General features: G+C 38.0%; 1 protein-coding gene across 1 annotated transcript in view; it reads left to right on the forward strand.

Moving 5' to 3' along the window:
* LRRC9 (leucine rich repeat containing 9) overlaps nucleotides 1–21,638 on the forward strand; it is a 39,380-nt gene that overhangs the window by 13,577 nt on the left and 4,165 nt on the right. Inside the window, exons 11-25 of the mRNA XM_026087292.1 lie at nucleotides 1,425–1,542; nucleotides 2,914–3,049; nucleotides 4,231–4,377; nucleotides 5,378–5,496; nucleotides 6,483–6,692; nucleotides 7,482–7,724; nucleotides 8,445–8,579; nucleotides 9,085–9,215; nucleotides 10,885–10,993; nucleotides 11,383–11,522; nucleotides 14,422–14,558; nucleotides 15,146–15,363; nucleotides 15,555–15,623; nucleotides 17,285–17,407; nucleotides 21,024–21,207. Of these exons, the coding sequence (XP_025943077.1) occupies nucleotides 1,425–1,542; nucleotides 2,914–3,049; nucleotides 4,231–4,377; nucleotides 5,378–5,496; nucleotides 6,483–6,692; nucleotides 7,482–7,724; nucleotides 8,445–8,579; nucleotides 9,085–9,215; nucleotides 10,885–10,993; nucleotides 11,383–11,522; nucleotides 14,422–14,558; nucleotides 15,146–15,363; nucleotides 15,555–15,623; nucleotides 17,285–17,407; nucleotides 21,024–21,207 (2,219 nt within the window). The remainder of the gene's footprint in view (nucleotides 1–1,424; nucleotides 1,543–2,913; nucleotides 3,050–4,230; nucleotides 4,378–5,377; nucleotides 5,497–6,482; nucleotides 6,693–7,481; nucleotides 7,725–8,444; nucleotides 8,580–9,084; nucleotides 9,216–10,884; nucleotides 10,994–11,382; nucleotides 11,523–14,421; nucleotides 14,559–15,145; nucleotides 15,364–15,554; nucleotides 15,624–17,284; nucleotides 17,408–21,023; nucleotides 21,208–21,638) is intronic.

Genomic DNA, 21,638 nt, shown 5'->3' on the forward strand with positions numbered 1-21,638 from the left:
AGAGCTGTGAGCTTGGAAGGAGCTGGAAGACCTTGTCAATCATGAAAGCAAAATCTTATCTCCCTGAGGGGCAGCAGCTGGGTCACAAGAGTGCCCACTGAGCTCAGGACATTTTAGCTCCTATGCTCAAAACAAATTTCCTGGGATTCAGTGCATGCCCCTTCTGAGATGCAGTATTTCAATTAATGGCGTGACATGACTCAAGATGCATTTTTTTTTTTTTCTTTTTGGATCTGGGACCTGTATAGCCATGATAAACATTCAGAGGTGGACAGAGATGGTCTTGTGGATCTTACTACCTTCCAGTTTTTTTCTTATAGATCTTTAAAAGTTAGTTCCTCTGTTGCTGAAACACTACTATTTAGCTTGTGAGAGCCCTGAGACCATTCCAGTACAATGTGAAACAGATTTGTTCACCCCATGGTCTCCTTTACATGAGGCTGCAAATGCAAAATAGCTCTCCCTCTTATAGCTTTACCTCAGATTATTTCAGATAGTAATCTTTATTAGACGATTCAACTACCCACGTCCTGCACTTCATTCTGGCCAGAGTGCAGTCAGATTTTGACACCAGCTAATGTTTTTGGGGCCCTCTTTATTGCCTAGAGAGAACAAAACTTTCCAGGAAGCTCCCCAGTGCAGCCTGTATCATGCTGATAGGATATCATCCAGGCTGAATGAAGAACTATCTAACTGTATTAGCTCCTAGTATGAATTAGCCAGATTAGATCCATGCATATGTATTAGAGCCCATTCCAGCAGGTCTTAGGCAGTTCATGTCCTGAGAAGCCTACTCATTTCCAAGGAACTATATACGGATCTGTCCGTGCTTTCACTCAACACTGTTCTTAAACTGAAACCTCAAGGTCTGATGCTCATTTTGGCAGAGAAATCCTTCAGGAATTAATCAAATCCTCACACTAACCTGCTGACACTCGGACTGCAGTATGATAAGTCATCAGAAGTGGCATTTTTATAGACTAATTTTTTCAAGGAGAAAAGAACAATTATCAATTATGTAGTATTGATATAGAGTTCTGGATCTCCTGTCAATATAGATTCTACTATTCTCTTTCCTCTTAGTCTACTGCTACCTTCCAGCTAGGGATCTTCAGCAAAGTAAAGACTTAGTATTTCAGAGGCAAATAAAAATAGATTTTTTATATGGTACAGGAAATGGAGAGTACTCTTACCGATTATAGAGAGGCAGGAAGAAACAATTTTGTCTTGCAAGTGATCTTTAATGTAGAACACTGTGAACATCAATATTATGGAATTTGTGTTGATTACAATCAGTTATTTTTAGTGAATACTGTGCAATGCATAAACTTTATCTGGGCAGAATGTCTATTCTTGCCTTTTGCCTGCTTTTGCAACAGAATAATGAAAACCTTTTCCTATTTTTTTTTGTTGTTCTTATTAAGAAACTACAAAGAGAAGGTGGACTATCTCTTTTATGTATTTAATCCTGAATTGCCAGTTAAAGAAAAGCAGCTGCTACAAATACTGGAGGATGGTTTCCAGAGTCTGGAAATGCCTACGGTGTGTTGGATTATGGACAGAAGAATGCTATTGTTTAGTAATGGATAGCACAGCAGAGAGCAGACAGAAAAGTGCTGCTGTCTTTTCCTCTCTCCTTTCATTGTTTTCCTATTCATTTTTTCTTCTGTTTTCTTCCTCTCTTCTTGTCCTATTTCTTCATGCTACATCTGCTTCATTCTTCACATCTTTACACCATCTGCAGCAAAGGCATGATTAGTTCTTTTCCAGTTTTTCTTCTCCTCTTCTCCTTTCTTTGTCCATTCTCTTTTTGTTGCAGATTGTCTCTTCTCACTCACCATTTCTCATCAGTGCCCCAGGCAGAGTTTGCAGGGACTGATGCAAGGTTAGTTTGGAAGATTCCACAAAAACAGCTGCATCACCTGTATTTGCTGCCTGTGGAACACATTGAGTCATTGTTTTTTCCAGTCATTTATTTTATAATATTTATTTTTATTTGTTTGCACACAATATTGTTTTAATACTTTGTTCTTCCTCCCTGCCAGTGCTAGCACAAAGCCTGCCTTGGGTTTTCAGCTCTCTCAGTCTCAGTTCTAGTCATATAACATCCTGGGTCCTGTCTTACAGACCTACTCCTAATTCTAAATCACTGCCTCCTTTTGTCCTTAATCCTAAACTGAAACATTGTCCATTTATTTCTGATATCCTCAGATGCTTAACTCTAAATGTGAGGTCCCTGCTGGCAGAGATCTTATTTGTCAGCTGTTCTAGTCCTGGTCATAACCCTAAGAACAGTCAGTCCTGTCACAGTGACCCCTTCCACCTTCAGACTGAAAAATAGCCAAATGGAAGAAATGCATGATTTCATGATGTGTAAGAAGAGAATTTCGAAATTGAAAAAATGCATTTTCGGATAAGGAATTTTCATTCTGACTTATGAAGGAAGAGAGTAGAAAATAGGAGAATTAGTTGAGACCAACTCTTCCTTATCTAGTCTCCATTGTTTTCCTTTTCCTCTTTCCAACCTATTGCACACCCGCCAGAGATCAGATTTTTGGGTGGCAAGATTATATCTTCAAATACAGTATTTATTGTACTGTTCTGCTTTATTTTATTTACATTTATTATATCCTGCTAGTTTTCGGAGTTCCCACTGAGATTACTTTCCATGGCATAACATGCTACACAGGCGTACAGGAAGATAGTCCCTATCCCAAAGAGCTAACAATCTGATTTTCTTGTCTTTTTCTCTTATTCTGTTGAACCTATTTTGTTCTTCACTCTTCACTTTCCCCTCCTGCTATCCCTTTTAAAAATTCATGGGTATATTTTCATGCTGTTTAAAATTGTTGACATTTTTAAGAATGGTCTTAATCAAATACAGATACTTGGACCTTGCTTTGATCTTTGCAGTTGCCTAACACAAAGGAAGCTGTTCTTCTCTGTAACAGTCTAAGCATCTGTGAATGCCCCAGAATAGAGTTTTTGAAACAACAAGCCAAAGCTGAAGGCAAAAACAGCAGTGATCCTGCGGTGTCATTCAAGCATGGTAATTCAAAAGTTTGGAAAGATGTAAAATGGATGGCCTTGTATCAGTAATTGCTGTATCTTGTGTTTTAAGTCTTAAGGACATTTTGTAAATATTATAGGTGGTCGTGAGGTAGCATATGCAGCCTTGAAGGGACCTTTGAAACTTTGCTGAAATCCAGTGACATTTTTGTTTTTTAGAAAGCCCTACAAAGTGCTTGGGCTTCTGGGAGTGAATTTCCAGACAAGAGTTTGAAACATCTATGGGAGATGTCTTAATCCGAGAAATAATTAGATATGTCTAATCTTTTCTAGATCCAACATCTCACAGAAAGGGGAGAGTGAGGAAAGGCACAAATACATTGGGCTAACCCGTGTCCAGGAGAGGACACTGAAGGGAAAAATAGCAGCCAATCTCTTTTCAGCCTGGTTTCCTAAAGGCAAGGGATAGGCATTCATGCTGCATGACTCTGTCACTGCAGTGGCTTAGGAATCATCACATTTCATCCAAATTTGAAAGAGGTTTAGAAGTCCCGAAGGTAATTAACCATTCAGAACTTCTGTGGAACTGTGGCTTAACCTAAATTAGGACACCTCTCCTCCCACCTCTTCTCCTCCCACCTCTTGTCCTCCCAAAGCAGGAAGGAGACATTTCTCAGCTTTCTTAAGGTTCGTTTAACATCAGCCAACAGGACAGTCAGCATAGACTTCCTGGCCAGTCTGCCACCATATATAAAGCTCTAGGCTAGCCTCTGCACGTATTATCTTTTGCTTGGCCTGAGTATCATAAGGAGCTTGGAGGAGCTTGGTTTACTACAGCTTGGAAAAAAAAGGTTGGAAGACACAAGTCTGAAGGATACCTAGCTTCATTGGTTTCACTACCTGTGAAATTACTTTTATTTCTGATATCACTGGCTTTAATATTAGCCAGTTATAAATGTTGGATTTCACTATGTAATCATTTTTTTTTCCTCTCAGATGTATTTGTTTCATGAAAAGCATAAACCCAGAATCATAATATATTTAAATACGTATTATATATATAAATACATATTTGTAAAACATAGATCCCTGTTAGACCATTCATCTGCCAGCCCAAGATGTAGCCTGCTCCTTACTGCACTAAGCACAATTGTTTATTATCCTGCTCCCAAGCTAGAATTAGAAGCATTAATATTAACTGTCTTTTCTTCCTGCACTTAGGGAAAGTGATAATTGCAAAAGTTTTCCTTGGCCACAGTGCTCCAGTTTGTGCAATGAATCCCATCTGTCAAGTCAACTACCCAGGGGCTAATTCAGTATTCAGACCATGGAAATGCCTAGAAAGTGATACATCTACTTCTGACAATAGTATGTATCTGTAGGCGCTTGTTAGCATAAAGTTAAGGTTAAATCAAGATTTGTATTCTAAAATCATCTTTCATGTATTTTGGATTGTGTCAAGCGATTTGATTCCTCAGAAGGCAGTCTCTGCTCAGCTGAAATGCATGTTTTCAAAGACAATGACAAGCAAGAAGTTCCCCATCTTAATAAATATCATGCTAGTTTAGTTCATAAAGTGAAAGCAAGCTGTGCCACACTGCTATTTAGCCTTTAGTTCACCCTAAGAGTAGCCTACTTCATGTAGTTTCATACCCACTCTTTCTTTGTACAGCAGGATTGAATGAGTGTTGGAAAGGGGTGATGTACACATACCACAGAGATCTTCACTTTTAAAATCCACAGTCCTTATTTTTAAGCAAAATAAAAACAGATAATGCTGGGAAATACACTGTTATAAGTAAGCAAATTAAATCCTTGTATCATATGTATTGTGTGAGTGATAGATTCTGCTTTACCCTATTTTTTTGCAAGAGAACACAGAGTGGGAACTGAGTAACAGTTTTACCTGTTCACACTGATGTGCCTTCCAAACTTTCTGGTTCTAACAGGGAGCAACAGCTGTCTCTTTATATAGGAGTTGGGATTGCTTCTGGTTTCTTAGAAGAAATGGAAGCAGATTTGGAAGGTGATCACACCATAATATGATGGAGTAGTTTTGGACACTGCAACAGTGAAAGCAGTGCAGGAGAGCTGTCCATGCTCTCAGGATCTAAGCTAGTTCTTTTGCAGGCTGCAACCTCCATGCTGGAATCTGCCAGTTGCATTTTCTACATGAGGCATTAGAGAGCCGCGTTATACTCCTCTACTAGCCTGCTTGATTCTGCAAGGCAAAGTCAAATGGTAGAAAGGAATAAAACTGAAGCATTTTCATGGAAACAGATACCTTTGATTCATCACATCTTGAAATGAATACCAAACTTAGCTAACAAACAGTAATATATTTATTTCATTTCCTCTACTTTAGAAGTGTGGTCTTCACTGGAACAGAGAAAGTGTGACTACAGGCTTCGGCAGTGTGAGTGGTTTGTGTTTGATCATGACCTAGTCCTGCCAGAATATGTTGCTGAGTTTGAGTACGTTGCACTGGTATGAACTTTGTTTTCCTTAATGTGATGTTAGAGGGAAAGCTTTAGTTTTCACAGATCAAGAAAAAAAAGCAAGTAGTTAAAATTAAATTCTGCTCTACTCACATGACCTGACTAGTCCAGGTTCAAGGTTTGTTCTCTTCTGTCTATTGTATGAGAGCCAGATAAAACTTTCATGGAAGTCAGTGAGAAACTTTCCAGTCATTAAAGTGCGAGTTAGATAAAGCTCTGCTTTTGAAGTCTTAAAAAGCACAGCAGAGATAGGAAAGATCCTCTAAGTGTCAACAGATAAATGGAAACACATCTGAAAACTAAGTCCTCTTTCACTAAGAGCTCTCTTCTCTGAGGTGCCATGAAAGGTAAAGCTGGTGGTATTGACTGGGTAAACGATCTTGTTTTCATGAGGTCTTGAGGGAGCAACTGATTTTTAGTTGTTTGGTTTAAGTTGTGTGATGTGCGGTTTTGAAAAAGGAAAATATATTTTATCATCAGCTGGGATACTGAACACGTTCTTCCATGATTTAAAAGAAAAAAATTGCTTCTATTCATTTTTGTATGCCATGTAGTGCTCTGTTTTTCACTCATCTGCTACCAAGATGCAAGGCCTTACTTCAGGCTCCAAGTCCCTATGTCAGGTAGAAGCAAGAGTGTGGGGAGGTAGGATGTTCAACTCTGGGGAAAGGAAGAGGAAGAGTGAAGAGTGGAATTCAGTTATGCATCAGCTCTGCCTGGTCCCATGGTCCAGCTGTAGGTTCCTCTGCTGTGATTCTTGCACTTCAGTGCGTAACTGTACTACTTAGTCTCTAGCCAGAGTTCTGTGTGGTATACAACAGCCCATACAAACAAAAACATCATGTAATACACTGTGATTATTAGGCAGTTAACCTCAATTTTTAGCAGATCAGTGCCACAGAAAGATGATTCCCTAACTTGTTTTCTATTAAAAAAGAAAGTTTACAACTTTCAAATGCCTTTTATTTTAAATAGGTCAAAGATCAGTCTCTGTTTTCTACGTACAATGTAATTGGGGAAGAGGGAAAGAAAAGCACAGAAGGATTTATTCTGTGTCATGATTTGCAATGTGATGATGAAGTTTTGAACATGCAACCACCAGTAAAAGCCAGGCCTAAGATTGCTTGCTTAGATGAAAAAACAGTGCTTTCAGTGGCTAAGGCCAGTATTTTCAGTCAGGTAAAGGTGAGGAATTGCTGTCAAATTTACAATAGAAACAATGTATTATATTATTGATACTGTGTTGTTCAGATTTCCCTGTGACCTAAACCAGATTCACTGTCGAGTCTACTGTGAGCTGTGAATTCAGTGCAAAGGTGCTAATTAACTTCAGTCCCCCTTCTAACTCCCAATCCATGCTTCCAGATGTGATGCTGGTAACTCCTGCATTCCCATTTCAGTGCCACAGATTCTGTTTTACTTTTGGACTTTGATGGGGAGTGGATTCAGTGCCTCCACAGCCATCGTCCTGCTCCATTGCATGACTTGGCACAGTTGCATGACATGTGGCATGACTTGGAGATAGCTCACATTCCTCTGGAGAGTAGAGTTGCATCTGCCGTGGTATAAGATGGGAGGAAGGTCATCCCTGATGCATGAAAGAAGTCAGAGAGTCTACTGAAAGCCTGTAGTTTGAGAAAGAAGCGGGCAGCTGATGCCACATACAGACATCTTTGCCACTGTTAGGAAAAGAACCAGTTAGCCAGGTGTCACCCCAAGAATCTGTGCCACTGGCAGATGGGTGAAGATGACCATGAGTAGGCAGGCTTCTCTGAAATATTTCTTTGGCCTTGTCCTGCTTTGAGTGGTGGTAGCAGGGGTAGCTTCTCTGCAGAGATCTTCAATCTATGAACAAGGAGGGCTATCAGCAATCTCTTTTAATTCTGTTTGCATCAGAACCCAGTAACACAAGCTTTGTAACTTGTTTTACCATCTATGTCAGCCACCTTTTTATACAAGTCACTTTACACTAAGTATGTCTTGTTTATTTTTCAAGGAATTTCAAAGCTCACCAAACTTACAAGACTTAGTGTAAATAACAATCATCTCACCAGCCTGGAAAGACATGTGTTTCAAAATTTGTCTCATCTTCATTACATCTCCGTTGAGAACAACAGAATCACTTCTTTAATTGGTTTAAAGAAAACCTATTCCCTAATAGAGCTATACATAAGCAATAACTTTGTTTCTACCAACCAAGAGATACACCATTTAAAGGTAAATATGGATTTACTATTTCAAAAATTAATTTGATTTTTATTATATTAGAAGCACAATCTTTCCCCGCTTGGAACTGAAGAAGTTATACTTGAAAACATAATCGAAGGTTCTGCCCATGGGTGCTACATTCATCCATGTTTACAGTTGAACCCAAAGTAATTAGAACCTCAGTCTAATCTTTTTTGATTGAGTATGCTCATTCCTGAGAAGCAGGTACTCAACCTTTAGCTGGATTGTGTCCAAAATTTTCTGCACAGTTAAATATCATGCATACATGGTAGGCTAAATAAAGCCTTACAATCCATGGAATAATTCTGCGTGTCAAATAAGAAACAGCCACGCCTGCAGCAATTTTAGTTCTTTTTCGCTTGCCTGGAATGCTAATGTATTGCAAACTTTGTTGGCTGGATTCAGACACTCACTGGAGACTGAGGTGCTAATTCCTATTTATGTTCAGACTACAAAACTGTGAGAGAGCACAAAGGCTTTTAAGGGAATGTCAGTATAGTTTACATTCACTTGAAGGGATTTTTTTGTGGCTTAAGTGATGCAAAGAGGTTTTAATCTAAATGTAAAGTCTGGATTTTAAGTGATTTCTCATTTTTGACTCATGCAGATGACAGCTGAAGAAAAAGCTGAAAACAAAATAGCCTGAATGCCCCTTTATATGGATATTTTAAAGTGATGATATTAAAACCAGTGTTTTTTTCTTCTCAGGGTTTAACTAATCTGATAATTCTGGACATGAATGGAAATCTAATAGTCTGGAAACAAGATAACTACCGATTATTTGTATTATTCCATCTTCCCTCTCTCAAAGCCTTAGATGGCATTGCAGTAGTAAGTTATTCTGTATGCAGATTATTACTGTAACTTTTATTAAAATCATTCTTTTATAAATCAAGACTTTGCAGATCAGACTGGCCAATATTATGTGTGGAATCTCTTCATATACTCCATAGTACCCCATTGTCTGTTTCTGTCTCTCCTCAGTCTTCTTAGGGTAAAGTTGTCTATTTTGTAATAGCACCTAGCATAACGGGGTTCTTTCAGGAATTTTAACTGTAATTATGGAGCATCAACACTTCTAACACCTATGAAATCAGTGTACATTACTTACAAATCTATATTTCAAACTAACTCAGAGAACACAGACTGTCACCATGAATTTGTTCCATAAGAAAACAGCTAGGTCTGCTGATAAAAAGCCAAAATAACACTTGTTAAGTTACTTTGATTCTAAACATTTTTATTTCTTTGATTTACCCTCTGGGCTAAAATGTTTCTTGCCTATACTGCTATAATAGTTCTAGATCTGCATTAATGTAGCAGGCATCACTTCAAATTCATTTAACAGGATCCAACAGAAGGAGAAAGTGCAAAAGATTTGTTTGGAGGCAAACTCACCTCTGATATGATTGCAGATGGACTGGGACATTCAGACTTCACAGAAATGCAAGAATTAAATTGGACAACCTCTAATATCAGGTGCAGTAGTTTTCATAAGTGCATTATCTGTTAAAAGTAGCATCTGATATCACGGTTAGAATGTGAAAATCTAAAGCTAGAACCTGTATTTAGCAGATGTGGCTGATATCCCCTACTGTTTGTAGGTAAAGTTCTCTTGACTGATCCATAAAATGAGAGTAATTTTACATTGCAAAGGATTATTTTCCACAGTTTCACTGAATAAAGGTTCTTTCTCTAGATGCTTCCATTTTTCATTCAGAGAGTGGTGCTGCCCGTGCAGTTTGACAGAAAATGTCTAGGATAGATAGGGTACCTACTCCAGGACAGTATCTAGAAGAGAGATTCTATTTTATCAGAACTCATTTGATCTGATTCCTTTCAACCTAAATTTGTTCAAAGCGAGAACAGATATGTCATATTTATGTGCAGTACTGCTTCTCCCATCTTCTGATTTCTTAAAGAGCTGTCTTGTCCATCATAGATCTACAGGAACTTAGAGCAAGAATGACCTGTGAATGGTTGCATTAAAAGCATCCTTAACTGATCAGTAGTATTTGCTGATAGTGTGACAGTCACTGTTCCGCAACAGAGGATTTTACACAGCAGTAGTCACATTTGCCTACAAGCCATCATCTCTGATAATAATAATCTTTAGGAAGGTATTTCTGTGGCTTGTAAGTATATATCTGCCTTTTTGGAGACATATTTGGATTTTATTCTTCCCCAGTATCCTGCATCTGTCAGTACAAGTCCCTCACTTTAGAACATGTGAAGACAATTATCATGGCACAGTCCACAGTCTTCATCCTTTGATCTTAAATAGCCTAGAAGGCTTTTAGCAACAGTGGCATCACCATACCAGGAATATCAGCGTCTGTGGTCTGATTGAGATAGGTGGGATCTTGACTACAACTCTTGTTCACAAAGAAATTTTAACTCCTTAGTTCAACTCTTGGTTTCAGAAAAATATTTTAGACATGGGAACAGATAAGAAGTATTTAAACACTCTTGTCAAGTTTTTTTTTTTCCCCAAGGATATTCATTTCCTTGAGGCTTTGCTGTAAAAGAATGTAGCCAAATGTTATAACACTGGCTTTGCGCCTTTTAAGGTATTACAATTGCAAGTCCTGAATTTCTTGAAGAGATATATCAACGGTACAGGGGTGAATTCCTTAGAGTTACTTGGGGAATGTCTCTCTGACCATTAGAGTATCTTGCTTCTACCATTACGTTGCAACAGGCATCTTGAAAGCAGGCTCTGATGCAGCTGCAATATGCAATTACAACCTGTGGGATGTTTTGGCAGGCCCTGGGGGAAATGGAAAATAGAATACGTCATTTGAGTGATTGGCAGCTCCAGTCTGCCAATCTGGAAAGTGATGAAAACAGCCCAAGAGGGACAGAGCTGGTTTTCCAGTAACGTGCTGTAGAAGCAAGCAGAGCAGACTCTCGTAGGCCCTTGCCTTCAGCGTCAGAATTAAGTCAAGTGTTTACTACTGGAAAAACAACTGTGTTTTTGTTGTGAGGTTTTCATTTGGGTGTTTTTTTCATAGGAGTATGTTTCATTTCTTTCTTACACAAAAGCCAGCATGTTAGGGATCTGCTTATGCTATATATCTCCTGTATATCTTATTTAACTGTGTTGTCTGTATTCTAAATCCATAATTATGTTCTTTACTTAATTCAGAACTGTAGAGCTGGTGCCAGCAGACCAGTTTAGAAATGTCTGCAGCGTGAATTTACAGAACAATAATCTCACATCTTTCAGTGGTTCAATCTTCCTGCCTAATGTCAAGGTGGGTTTGTGACACAGTCTTTTCTATAGCAATAATACTAATGATAAACTGATTTCCTTTGATTGAAAAAAAAAAAACACTTTAATCTCCTTTATTCAACTGTTGTTTGTGGGTTTTGTAACATCAGTAATCAGTCAGCACAAAGCTGGTGAATAGGAAAATGTACACTGTGAATTGCAACTGTTGTTGCAGTTTTACAATATTGTTACAATAAACTGATTCAAAATCAGTGAATTGCACCAAACTTTCTAAGCCCTTAGCACTTCAGATTGAGCAATCATCTTTCTAAAAATCAAATTTCTGAATCAGAAAAATGTTGTAATTGTCTGTTTTGCTAATATGTTAGCAGAGCAGCATTCTGTTTCGTTAATTATGTTTGTTTTGTGCAGGTGTTGTGTCTGAACTACAATCGCATTGAATCAATACTGCCTGGACAAAAGCCCCCAAATCAGGCAACAAATAGGCAGCAGCTGTACCAAAAGGTGACCTCTAGTGGCTATGGACAGCAAGGACTTTCCAAAGGAAGGAGGTACCATCAGCTTTTAAAATATATTTTTCTCTCTCCTTTACTGGGGAGGAAGGAGATGTCTTCCATGTCAATAGCTTAGGATCTCCCTCTTTTTCCCTTCTCCCTTGAAGAAGCCCAGTAGCTGCTTGTACTCATTTTGCACACTTACAACCTGTTTGATACAATCTGGTTGGCTTTCTTTCCTAGGTTCTTTGTGGACAACTGGTTAGGTCACTTCATCAAATTAACTATCCCAGTATTCTGCCATCTGTTCTTTGGATCCTGTTGCATAGGTGGGTAGGCATATCTTGAAGGTTTTTCACCTTCCTACAAAGGAATTCATTTCAAGTAGGGGATCCATCTACCTCTCTCTAGCCACTAGTTTGATCTGGGAGAGCATGGGCAGGTATCTGATCAGATTGATCACTGATATCCTATGTTTGCAGTCTTTAGTTAGATTTGCATAACATTACACTACAGAATTTTATCAGTGTGAGCATTATGCTGAGACGTTATTGCACTCCTTTAAGCATGATCTGGGAAAACTGAGCAGCCTTACACTGTATAGTGTTCTGATGGCAGTCACAGCCACTTACTAGAATCAGTGATCTCAGCTGATTCACACTATAGTAGCTTTTATAAGCTTTTTTTGCATATTCATCCAAAGTTCCTCTGCAATATTGTATCTAGTCTAAGCGGTCATTTATCCTGCCAATAAACCTCCTTTTCTTCTCTCTTTTTATAAGTGGTATTCTTTTTCTCATCCTCTTAAAGAGACATTCATACTTTTTTTTTCTCCTTTTGCCATCAACATTAGGTCAGTCTGTGTCCTAAAGAGCATTTTCAAATCACCTTTCAGTCTGCATTTCTCATCTGTGCAGTCTGTTAGGACTGAAACTTCTGGGATCTGTCAAGATTCATTTACTCAGTTCTTCACAGATAAGACAACATCCATAGCCAAATTTGGTTTTATCCTATCAGACAAGGCTTGCGAAGTCACTGTGCAGAGTTCCCTCTATACATTGGTTAAGTTTTATAAAGTGACAGTGACAGAGCATCAGAGAATCCTGCAAAACCTAGTTATTGGTTTTCATATTTTTCAAGAGCTTGCTCAGCTCTTCTTGTCTTCATTCTTTGCATATATTCAGCATTGACATTGTTTTATTTTTTCTCTGGGGTGTGGGAATAACATGAATTTGTTTCAGATTCTCTGGAGAAAAATGACAGGGACAGAAGCACACATGGTTATGGGCTTTTGGGGTTTCCTCCATAATAGTGTGGCAAATTTCTGTGCCCATTTTGCTCATGTTACACATCTGCTCCTTCATGAGAGATGAACATTCTTTACACAAATTGGGAACTCAAAAAGGGCTTGAAATAATAATTTATTTACTACAAGAATGCCCCTTTTGTTGATAGGTGGGATCTTTTTACATGAATGCCTTCCCACTTCCTCCCCTTTCCCTTTTTAAATATTGACAAAATGTTAGCTTTCTTGCAGGCCATTGAAACTTGGCTGATGTTCCCAAACTTAGTGAAAGTCAACATAAATAATCCATAATGTTTCTCAGCCAGCTTTTTCAAATGCAACTTATTCAGAGTCTCTGATTTAAACATGTCAGAGTCTCGCTCTGTAGCTGCTACTTAACAACCTTTAAGTCAATACTGGAATGGAAATGATTCCATTGTCACTGTATGATATGAATAGTATTGCCTGGGGTTTTTTTTCCACAAATGCAGAGCAAAAGTATTTAGTGAACACTTGTGCTTCTTTGCAGCTGTATTGATAGTTCTATTGTCTTCAGGTAGCAGTGGTCTAACATCATTGTCAGGGTTGTTTTTGTTATTGATATACTTTGACTCTTTCTTGCTGTCCTTAATGCTACAAGCCACTGGTGTCTCCTTACGTGCATTTGCTCCTTTCATCAATTTTTTACAGATTTTTATTTCCTGCTGTCAATTTCTTTATTTTTCCATTTGTTGTAGCTATTTTTAATTTTTTACTAAGTAGGTACTGGCTTTTTAATGACTGCTGTGTTCTTTTTTAACTGTGAGTCATTCTAGGAACAAAAATGTTCTTAAACCTTCTGCTGTTCCTGTTGACTCTTTATCCAGAAGTTGAATTAGCTCTCAGTTTTTGTAGGCTTGTGAGATAAGTCTGTGTTAAGCACAGAATATGTATTTTACATATTTACAAATATTAACACAAGTTAATATTACATATTAACATCCAGTTTGGATATTGTTTTGTTTGTGCTGTATGAATGTAATCAAGTCATGACCACTAGCACCAAGAGTTAGTGGTATCATGGAAATAGAGGTTGCTCAGCACATTGTGTCATTAGCTGGTCGTAAGGAAGTAACAAAGCTAAAATTAAAACCCCTTTTTCCCCTTGTCTTTCTTAATCTAATACATCATGCTACCTAGTTATGTGTCAGATGCTGCCAAAATGAAGCTTTTACAAGCAAATTAGTGGAACACTGCATGTTTTTTTATTTTGCCCTGCCACCATCCAGCTGTTGGGAGAAAACACCAAAGGTTGCCAATAAATATTTTGCTAAATTAAACAGCAGTTTCCAGCTGTTTTCTTTTCACGTCCTCAGACTTCTGCGAGCGGAAGAGTGGTTTTCTATGTTTATTTCATTTTTGTGGTCTGGACCCAGAAACCTCCATCTAACTTTCGCAGAGTCGAAGTTTGTATATGGAATATTTCTAGCTCCAAGTAGTAGATTTCTTTCAATTTTCATCAGATTTTTGGCAGTATATGGTATAATTCCTATGAAACCTGATCCAGCAATTAGTGAACTTCTAATCATTCATATATACTTTTTGTAAATGTTTTTTTGGGTGGGAAATGCTGAAGCTCTTTTGTCCAAGGAAAATTATGGCCTTCTACTCCTGTTTACTTTATTGGTTTAGGGATGCAGTATTTGGTGGAAACCTGCCCCCAGTCATGCAGAGTCTGGAAGTTCTCCATCTAGGCTACAATGGAATTACTAACATGGCCCAGCTACAGCTTAGCAGGCTAAAAAACTTGAAAATTCTGTTTTTGCAGGGTAGGTAGTAACGTCTTTTCTGTAAATTCATTCAGCCATTTTACAGTGTATCCCTTATGTCCAGTCTTCACTCGGTGTCTTGGATTTGTAGGGGAGAGTCTTCTCTGGTCCTGACCCCTTTAAGAATTATGCCCTTACTTTAGTTCTGGCCCTAGTTCCAAGATATTCTAGAGACAGAACAGTAAAATTCTTCCATACTGGGTCACTGTGCCTCACTTGTCTTTTACAAGGGCAGAGCAGGGCAAACAGCATGGAAGAGACATGTTTGTCAGCTTATGGCCAGCAAGCTGATCCATACTGAGGAAATTTTCTGTTCACTATAAGCAATACTGATGATAATGATTGACCTAGGTCTTGTTCCTCAGGTGCCCAGATTTTAGTTAGGAAGATATTTTGAATTAAATAGGGATTGCCCACAGATAGAGGAAATCAGTGACACTGGAAGACAGTGTGTTTGAAGTGGTCCAAAACAACATATAGGTAATTCAGGAAGTTCACAAACTGCTTTTGGTCAAGATAACGTTTTGTTAAAAAGGAGTACCAAATGCGTTAGAGATGATTCCATGCTTTTACTCTTGGTATACTAGGAAATTTTATCAGTCACATTGAAGGACTCGAAGGCCTCCAGTTTTTGCAGGAGTTGGTATTGGATCATAACCGTATTAAAATGATTTCAGAAGGCTCCCTTGCTAAACAGAATGCTCTTTTGGCTCTTCATCTGGAGGAAAACCAAATACGAGAATTGAACAGTTTGCAACCTTTGGTAAAATTACAGAAACTTTTTCTGAACTTCAACAGAATTCAGGTACAGTGCATTTTTGTAAAAGGTATAGATTCAGTGGGCAAAAGGTTGTGGACTGTGTTCAGGCAAAATTCTCATTCTCTTCTATGGCTTTGCCTGAGTAAAATTACCACTATTGTCCCCCAAATATATATACTGGCTGTAGGATTTCACAGAACTCTTGATATATGGTTTATTTTTTAACTTTTGGACAGGAATTATCTGAACTAGAAAAACTTGAAGTTATTCCCAGTCTTAAAGTGCTCTCAGTACACGGAAATCCAGTGAGTATATGAGTTTGCACTGTGATCTAAATCAGATCTATATTCCAGTTTATACACTGGGTATTTACCCTTTCTAAATCATTAAAACTATTAAGAATTTCTCCATAAATAATGAATTCCTACGTATCTGCTATTATTATGCTTTTTTAAGATTGAAAGCTTCATAGTATGCATGATGATCACATTGCCTCACTGTGCCTGTCTCAGTGCCACACTGTGATCAGAATGCACTCATTCTTAGCACACTATTCTTCATAGTGCTGCAAGATAAATTTAAAATGTATGTGCTTGCATGAGTATGTTGCAGTGACGGGCTGTCCTTTCAATATTCCAAAGCAGGTCAGATATGTGAAAACAGGACAAAGAATGTTAAAGTATTTCTGAAATATTTGTTTTTATTTTAAAATTGTTCAATAGTAATCTTTTTTGTTGTTTTGTACAACACTCCCAGAACTGTCCCAAAGGAGAATTTTAGTTTCTTTTTTCCAGCCATGCTCCTGTTTTTCAGTGTAGTATTGTGGGTTTGCCTTTTCTCTCCCTGGGAACAAACCATTGGAACACTGTTAAGAAGAGTCTAACCCTTCTGTTTTCATGGATATATAGCTGTGGGACAGAGGATGGCTAACCCTTCCACAAAGTCAGAAAAGACATTCCTAGTAACCATAAAGGGGCAAGTGGAGCTCAATGGGGCCAAATGTGTGAATAAAGTTTGTAGAAGCTTAGCTTTAGGTATTGAAGTATTTTGGCACTACTGAGCTTTAAAGCAACATTAAGCATAAGTGGAAATCAAAAATACATTTCTCATTGCTGGCTTGAAAACAAATGTGGCTTTCTAAATCAGAGCTGAAAATCTAGTTCATGGTGCTTGTTTTCATAAACAGACCCTTAAAGATCAGGCTGAAAGCCTGAGTTCTAAATGTCCCTTAATTTTTTTACCATAAACCTGCAGTTTTTGACCTAAAGCTCGGAACACAGGGAAGAGAGAAGGTAGGGGCAGGTTGGAGCAGTCATACATATGATACAGTCATGTACTCTGTTTTCAGTAGCTGACTCAAAAGAATCGTTTTTGGACTTGTGACATTTTTCAAACTGACTTTCGAAGAGTTATAGAGAAGGGAAAATGAACTGGCTTCTGAAATGGATGATAAAATGATAGGAGCCTCTCCAGCAAACTATGAATATCACCCAGTAACGGCAAGAACAGTCATGGCAGAATTTCTGTTCCCAAGGAAAAAAGCAAAACAGATTCCTCTTGGGAAACTGTTGTTCCAGGGTTTCCTTCTTTAGAACTGCAAGCCTAGACTTCTCCTGAAGTGGATCAAGGGAGTGGTCTCAGCTGTCTTCTATACAAAGTGGCATTAAGAGGTACATCTCAGAGTGTATTAGTAAGCATCAATTAGTACCCATCAGTGGGGTTTAAGCACCTGCCATTAGGAGGTATCAATCTGCCCACAACATGTCTATTTGTCCATGCAGTTATTCATGGCTGCTTAAAGTTGAAACCATTGCTCAAAGGTATATAGTAACTTATGCCCGGTTGGATTCTGTTTCTAGGAGAATAGCATTGATGTAAGGTTTTGTTCAGGTGCTCAAGATACTCTCAGATTGTCTTCTTGGACAAGCATCCCATTTTTAAGTTAATTTATATTTTCTTTATACAGATTTCTTCCAAGAAGAACTACCGTCCTTTGCTTTTGCTTCGACTGCCAACCCTGCAAGTGTTAGGTGGAACTGCTGTAAACGCAGAAGAGAGGATGCAAGCTGACTACCAGCCACTGGAACAAGTAAAGCAAATGTTGTAATCAAACTCCAAGAACAGTATTCAGGTCACCTATGATGGGTGTCTAATGTAGTTATCACAGCATTAAAATAGAATTTTTTCCTTCTATATTGCTTCAGAGAGTCTATCTCAGGTTTTCTAGTAAAGAGAAAGACATACTACCTGCTCCTTCTCTTCCTCTCAGAACTTAGTAAGAACATATGATAGATTCTCTCTATCATCCTGCCAAGCAGATGCCTACTATTTGGCTGTTGCGTCACCTTCACTGAATTGCCTATAATAAGCATTGCAATACAGACCAAATATTTAGAACATAAAAGACCCTTTAGAGTCTCAGGCTTATCTCTCTATAACTATAGATGACACCATGATCTTACTGTCCAAAAATGTGAAATTTACCCCCAGTAGTAACTTATATTTACCCTGAGGTTCCATGCACATCCACTCATTTTCCCAGCAGGGTTCAACCTCAGCACATATGCTTAAGAAGTTGTACGGCTTTTGGATGGGCTTGACTACGGATAGAATGAGGTCATGGGGAGAAATTCCATTTGCAGGTGCAGTTCTGATAAGCCAAACCCCCATGCACAGCAGATGCATACCAGTGTCATGCAAGTATGTCCATGCTGAACACAAACATACATATTTAGAAATACCCATGCTTTCAGAGGGTATAAAATATGAAATGTATTTTTTTTTATTTTTATAAAAGCTTCAGAGGAACCTAATTCTCTTACCTCATAATGTTATTACATATTGCAGTATCACAGCAATACTGCACAAAGGTTCTAAGCTATAATTTCAAGGTACACTATTCACCATTATACCTTATCTGCCCATTTTTTCTTGATAAATGGGATTGTTGCCAGACTTATTCCAGTTTCTCTTCATGCTGATAGTTACCTTCATTATTCTTCTCAACAATATTTTGATAATGCAATATCATCTTCTCTGGTCTTGAAAGATTCTGTTTTGTCACATCTGCATCCATTGTAGTTTCATCTTACCTCTCACTGTCCTTCCTCATAAAAGTACTTGTCTCCCTTTGTGGTTCAGTTTGGTCTGTCCCTAGGCTTCCTATTGAGAGTGGAGTCATCTCCTAACCCCTTGAGATGCAACTGCATACCTTGAGCAGACCAGTATTACCAGTCATCAACATCCACTTGTTCACTGCCATATTTCTACCACTGCAACTCCTTTTGTTGAGATGGGGCTCCATGGACAAACTGCATTGTTATGCTCCTTCAGACTTTGCTCTGAAATTCTCTCTGACTATGAAACCAAAAGAAAACTTGACAGCAGTTGGGCATCTGCTGAGACCAGACTGTCACACTGACCAGTTTTATTTCTCATTATTTTCTTGTGCTCACCCATCTGTCAGTCTGTCTGCATTCATTGGGTGTGTTTCATCTCATTTTACAGTATAAACTCACTGGAACAGAGAATTTTACAAGGGTTCACTATCAGGTTTTCTAAATACAATAGTAACAATAACAACAGCAAGGAGTCAGAGAGGAGCCTGGACCAGCATGTGCTTCCTACAGACAGAAGGTTCATTGTCTCTGTGATTCTGTTTATCACTAAGATCCCACCCACTGAAAGAGTTTGTTGTCACCACAGCAGACCTGTTTTTTCTATCACTGCGTGAAACTTCTCCAGAGTTTTATTTGATGAAAAGAATTCTTTCCTTGTGACTCAAAAGACTGTTGTATGCATTTTAACCATCCGTTTCCCCAGAAGGTCCAATGGAGAGTAATGAGGTGATCTAGAGTCTGTTCTCGCTCTGTATTTTGCAAGCCATTCCTCTCTTCAAGTCTCAGTTTCGTATTTGTGGAACACAGTAACCATTCTTTTACACATTTGAAACCTAAGTACTAAGGATGACTGAAAGCATCAGCAAGATCAGCTTTATTCTCCTTTCCTCATCGCCCTGTCCAATTTTTCCTCAAACCTCTTTGCATTGTGCTTTGCAGATGAGAAGCACTGCCAGTAGACACCTACACCACGATGTTTTTCTGCTTCAGTTATCTCCTTAAACTAACTTACTGCCAGGATGCTCTCAGCGTACCCAGCCATGTCTAAGCTGTTGCTGAGCTGCGAATACTGCTTGCTGCGCTGAATTTAATCTCTTTGCTAATATCTTATGCTGCCCAAATCTATGTGTTATGTCCATATCGTATCCTTAGACTGTAAGTTCTTGTGGCATAAACATGTCATTGTATACCCTTTAGTATGAGACTAGCTTCTACATACTACTGCAATAAATACTATTATTTGATGCCGTTATTAGTGGTATCTTCACTGGTTTGTCAGCTCTCAGTCTTAACATTGATGGTAGGACACTGCCAAAACCAGATGATAGGTTAAAATCCTGTACACTTGGGTTCTGTCTGGGAACATCATCCCTCAAAAATTTGCTATCACAGATCTCTGTCTGGCTACATTAATATCTCTCTTTGCAGATTCAGGACCTTAGTAAGTTAGTGTCCTAGTGAAACACATTTTGCCACTTGAAGCCACAACGCTTGTATACAAGAGTTCAAAGCACTTGTGGATTGAGTAATTTCGTGTGTAAATGTTTCATTTCAAAACTGACCTGTACTTTTATTCATTGGACATCACTTGAATAAAAACATGGCAGAATGAGTAAAGCAATAGAAGCATATTAAGACTATATCTTTAGAGAAATCTCTGTTTTATATTCAGGTTCAATGAAGACGTTATACCTCATTAGCTACAACAGAACTGAGCCATTTTCTCATTAGATCATTCAAGTGGAACAACACAAAAGATTTTTCAAGTTTGTCAGTTGCATTTTAGTTGTGCTTTTTAAAGTGCTTGTTAAAAAGCAAGAATTGAAACCGTATGGTATTGTTTAAGCTTAAAAAGTGCTTTTGATGTTAAGCTTCAAAAGAGATTTTCCCAGCAGAAGGTAGGTTAGCACTTTATTTAGTACTGCTTTAGGTTGACACCAGAGCACTCTGTACATAATATTATTTTCTTTTTTCATTCTATTGATTAAATCTCCTTAAGGTTTTCACTGCTGAATTAGAACTGACTTACAGGAGGCAATCAATTACCATTGTCACTGTACTGTACTCAGTTTTAACAAAATTAGGAAATCAGCAGTCTGGCACACAGCTTTAAATCAATTGCTACAGGAAGCTGTGTTCACATAGTGAGACTTATGAACTACTAAGTATTTCTAAATATTATAAAGATCCTCCCAAAGCTGAATTTTTATCAGCCCCTTGCCAACCATCCTCTGTAATTGGTTTACATATGAAAATGTATTGTTTTCCATCTTTTTCAGTAAAATCAGCTCCAGTGCTTTACAGTAGGTTTGTTCTTGGAAGTGTTCACAATTTTGTTCCAAGCATTTGAGTTTTGTAGCTACTGATGCTTTTTAATATATACAATTTGCATAGCTTCTGTTTTTGTCCAACAACTCATCTAGAAAGTTCAATAGTAAAATCTTAAGCTGATGACAGTACTTTGAAGAACTGATCCTTTACTGACAAAAAGTTGATCATTACTGTGTTATTACTACAAACCAAAAAAGACATTTCTATCATAAGGGCCAAGACATTGAATCTTTATTTTTGTCTCTCCTTATCAAGGGTTTCCAAGTTGCAAACTCTCCAGAAGCCTGTGGACTTCCTGCATTGCCAGCAAACTTTCCAAGATATTTTCCTCTCAGAATAACAAATGTGAATCTGAATGAAAACTTAAACCGTTTCTTTGGCTCTGATTTTACATTTCATCACAAACTTGAAAAGCCTGTACTGACTGTGTCAAATAAAAGTAAGCATAAACAAACATAAAAAATATGCATAAGCCAAGTGTTCCTTTCCTGAATACTTCATGTAGTTATACTCCCTCATGCTAGATATTACATGGCCCATATAAAACAGTTTTAACAAGGGCATTTTGATCTTCCCAGGGTATCTTGCAAGCAAATCTGTAATTAACAAATTTTATTTACGTTTAAAGCAGTGAATATTGCAGCAGGTATAATTATTTTTTGTTTTGCAATACATTTACATCCCTGTAAGTTTCTAACAACCTTCCCACAGCTGGGAAATACATGTGTTTTCAGGAGGAATATATATCTTTTCCAGGTGTTCTTCACCTTAGTTTTGGATCTTCAGATTCAGTCCGAATCATTGATTGAAGAATTAGCCTTTCAGAGTTTTCAAAAGCTTTACTTTTTTAATGATTTATTTGTTTATTAA

Source organism: Apteryx rowi, unplaced genomic scaffold (genome assembly GCF_003343035.1).
Source record: "Apteryx rowi isolate R43461 unplaced genomic scaffold, aptRow1 scaffold_710, whole genome shotgun sequence".
In the NCBI taxonomy this organism is placed as follows: Eukaryota; Metazoa; Chordata; class Aves; order Apterygiformes; family Apterygidae; genus Apteryx; species Apteryx rowi.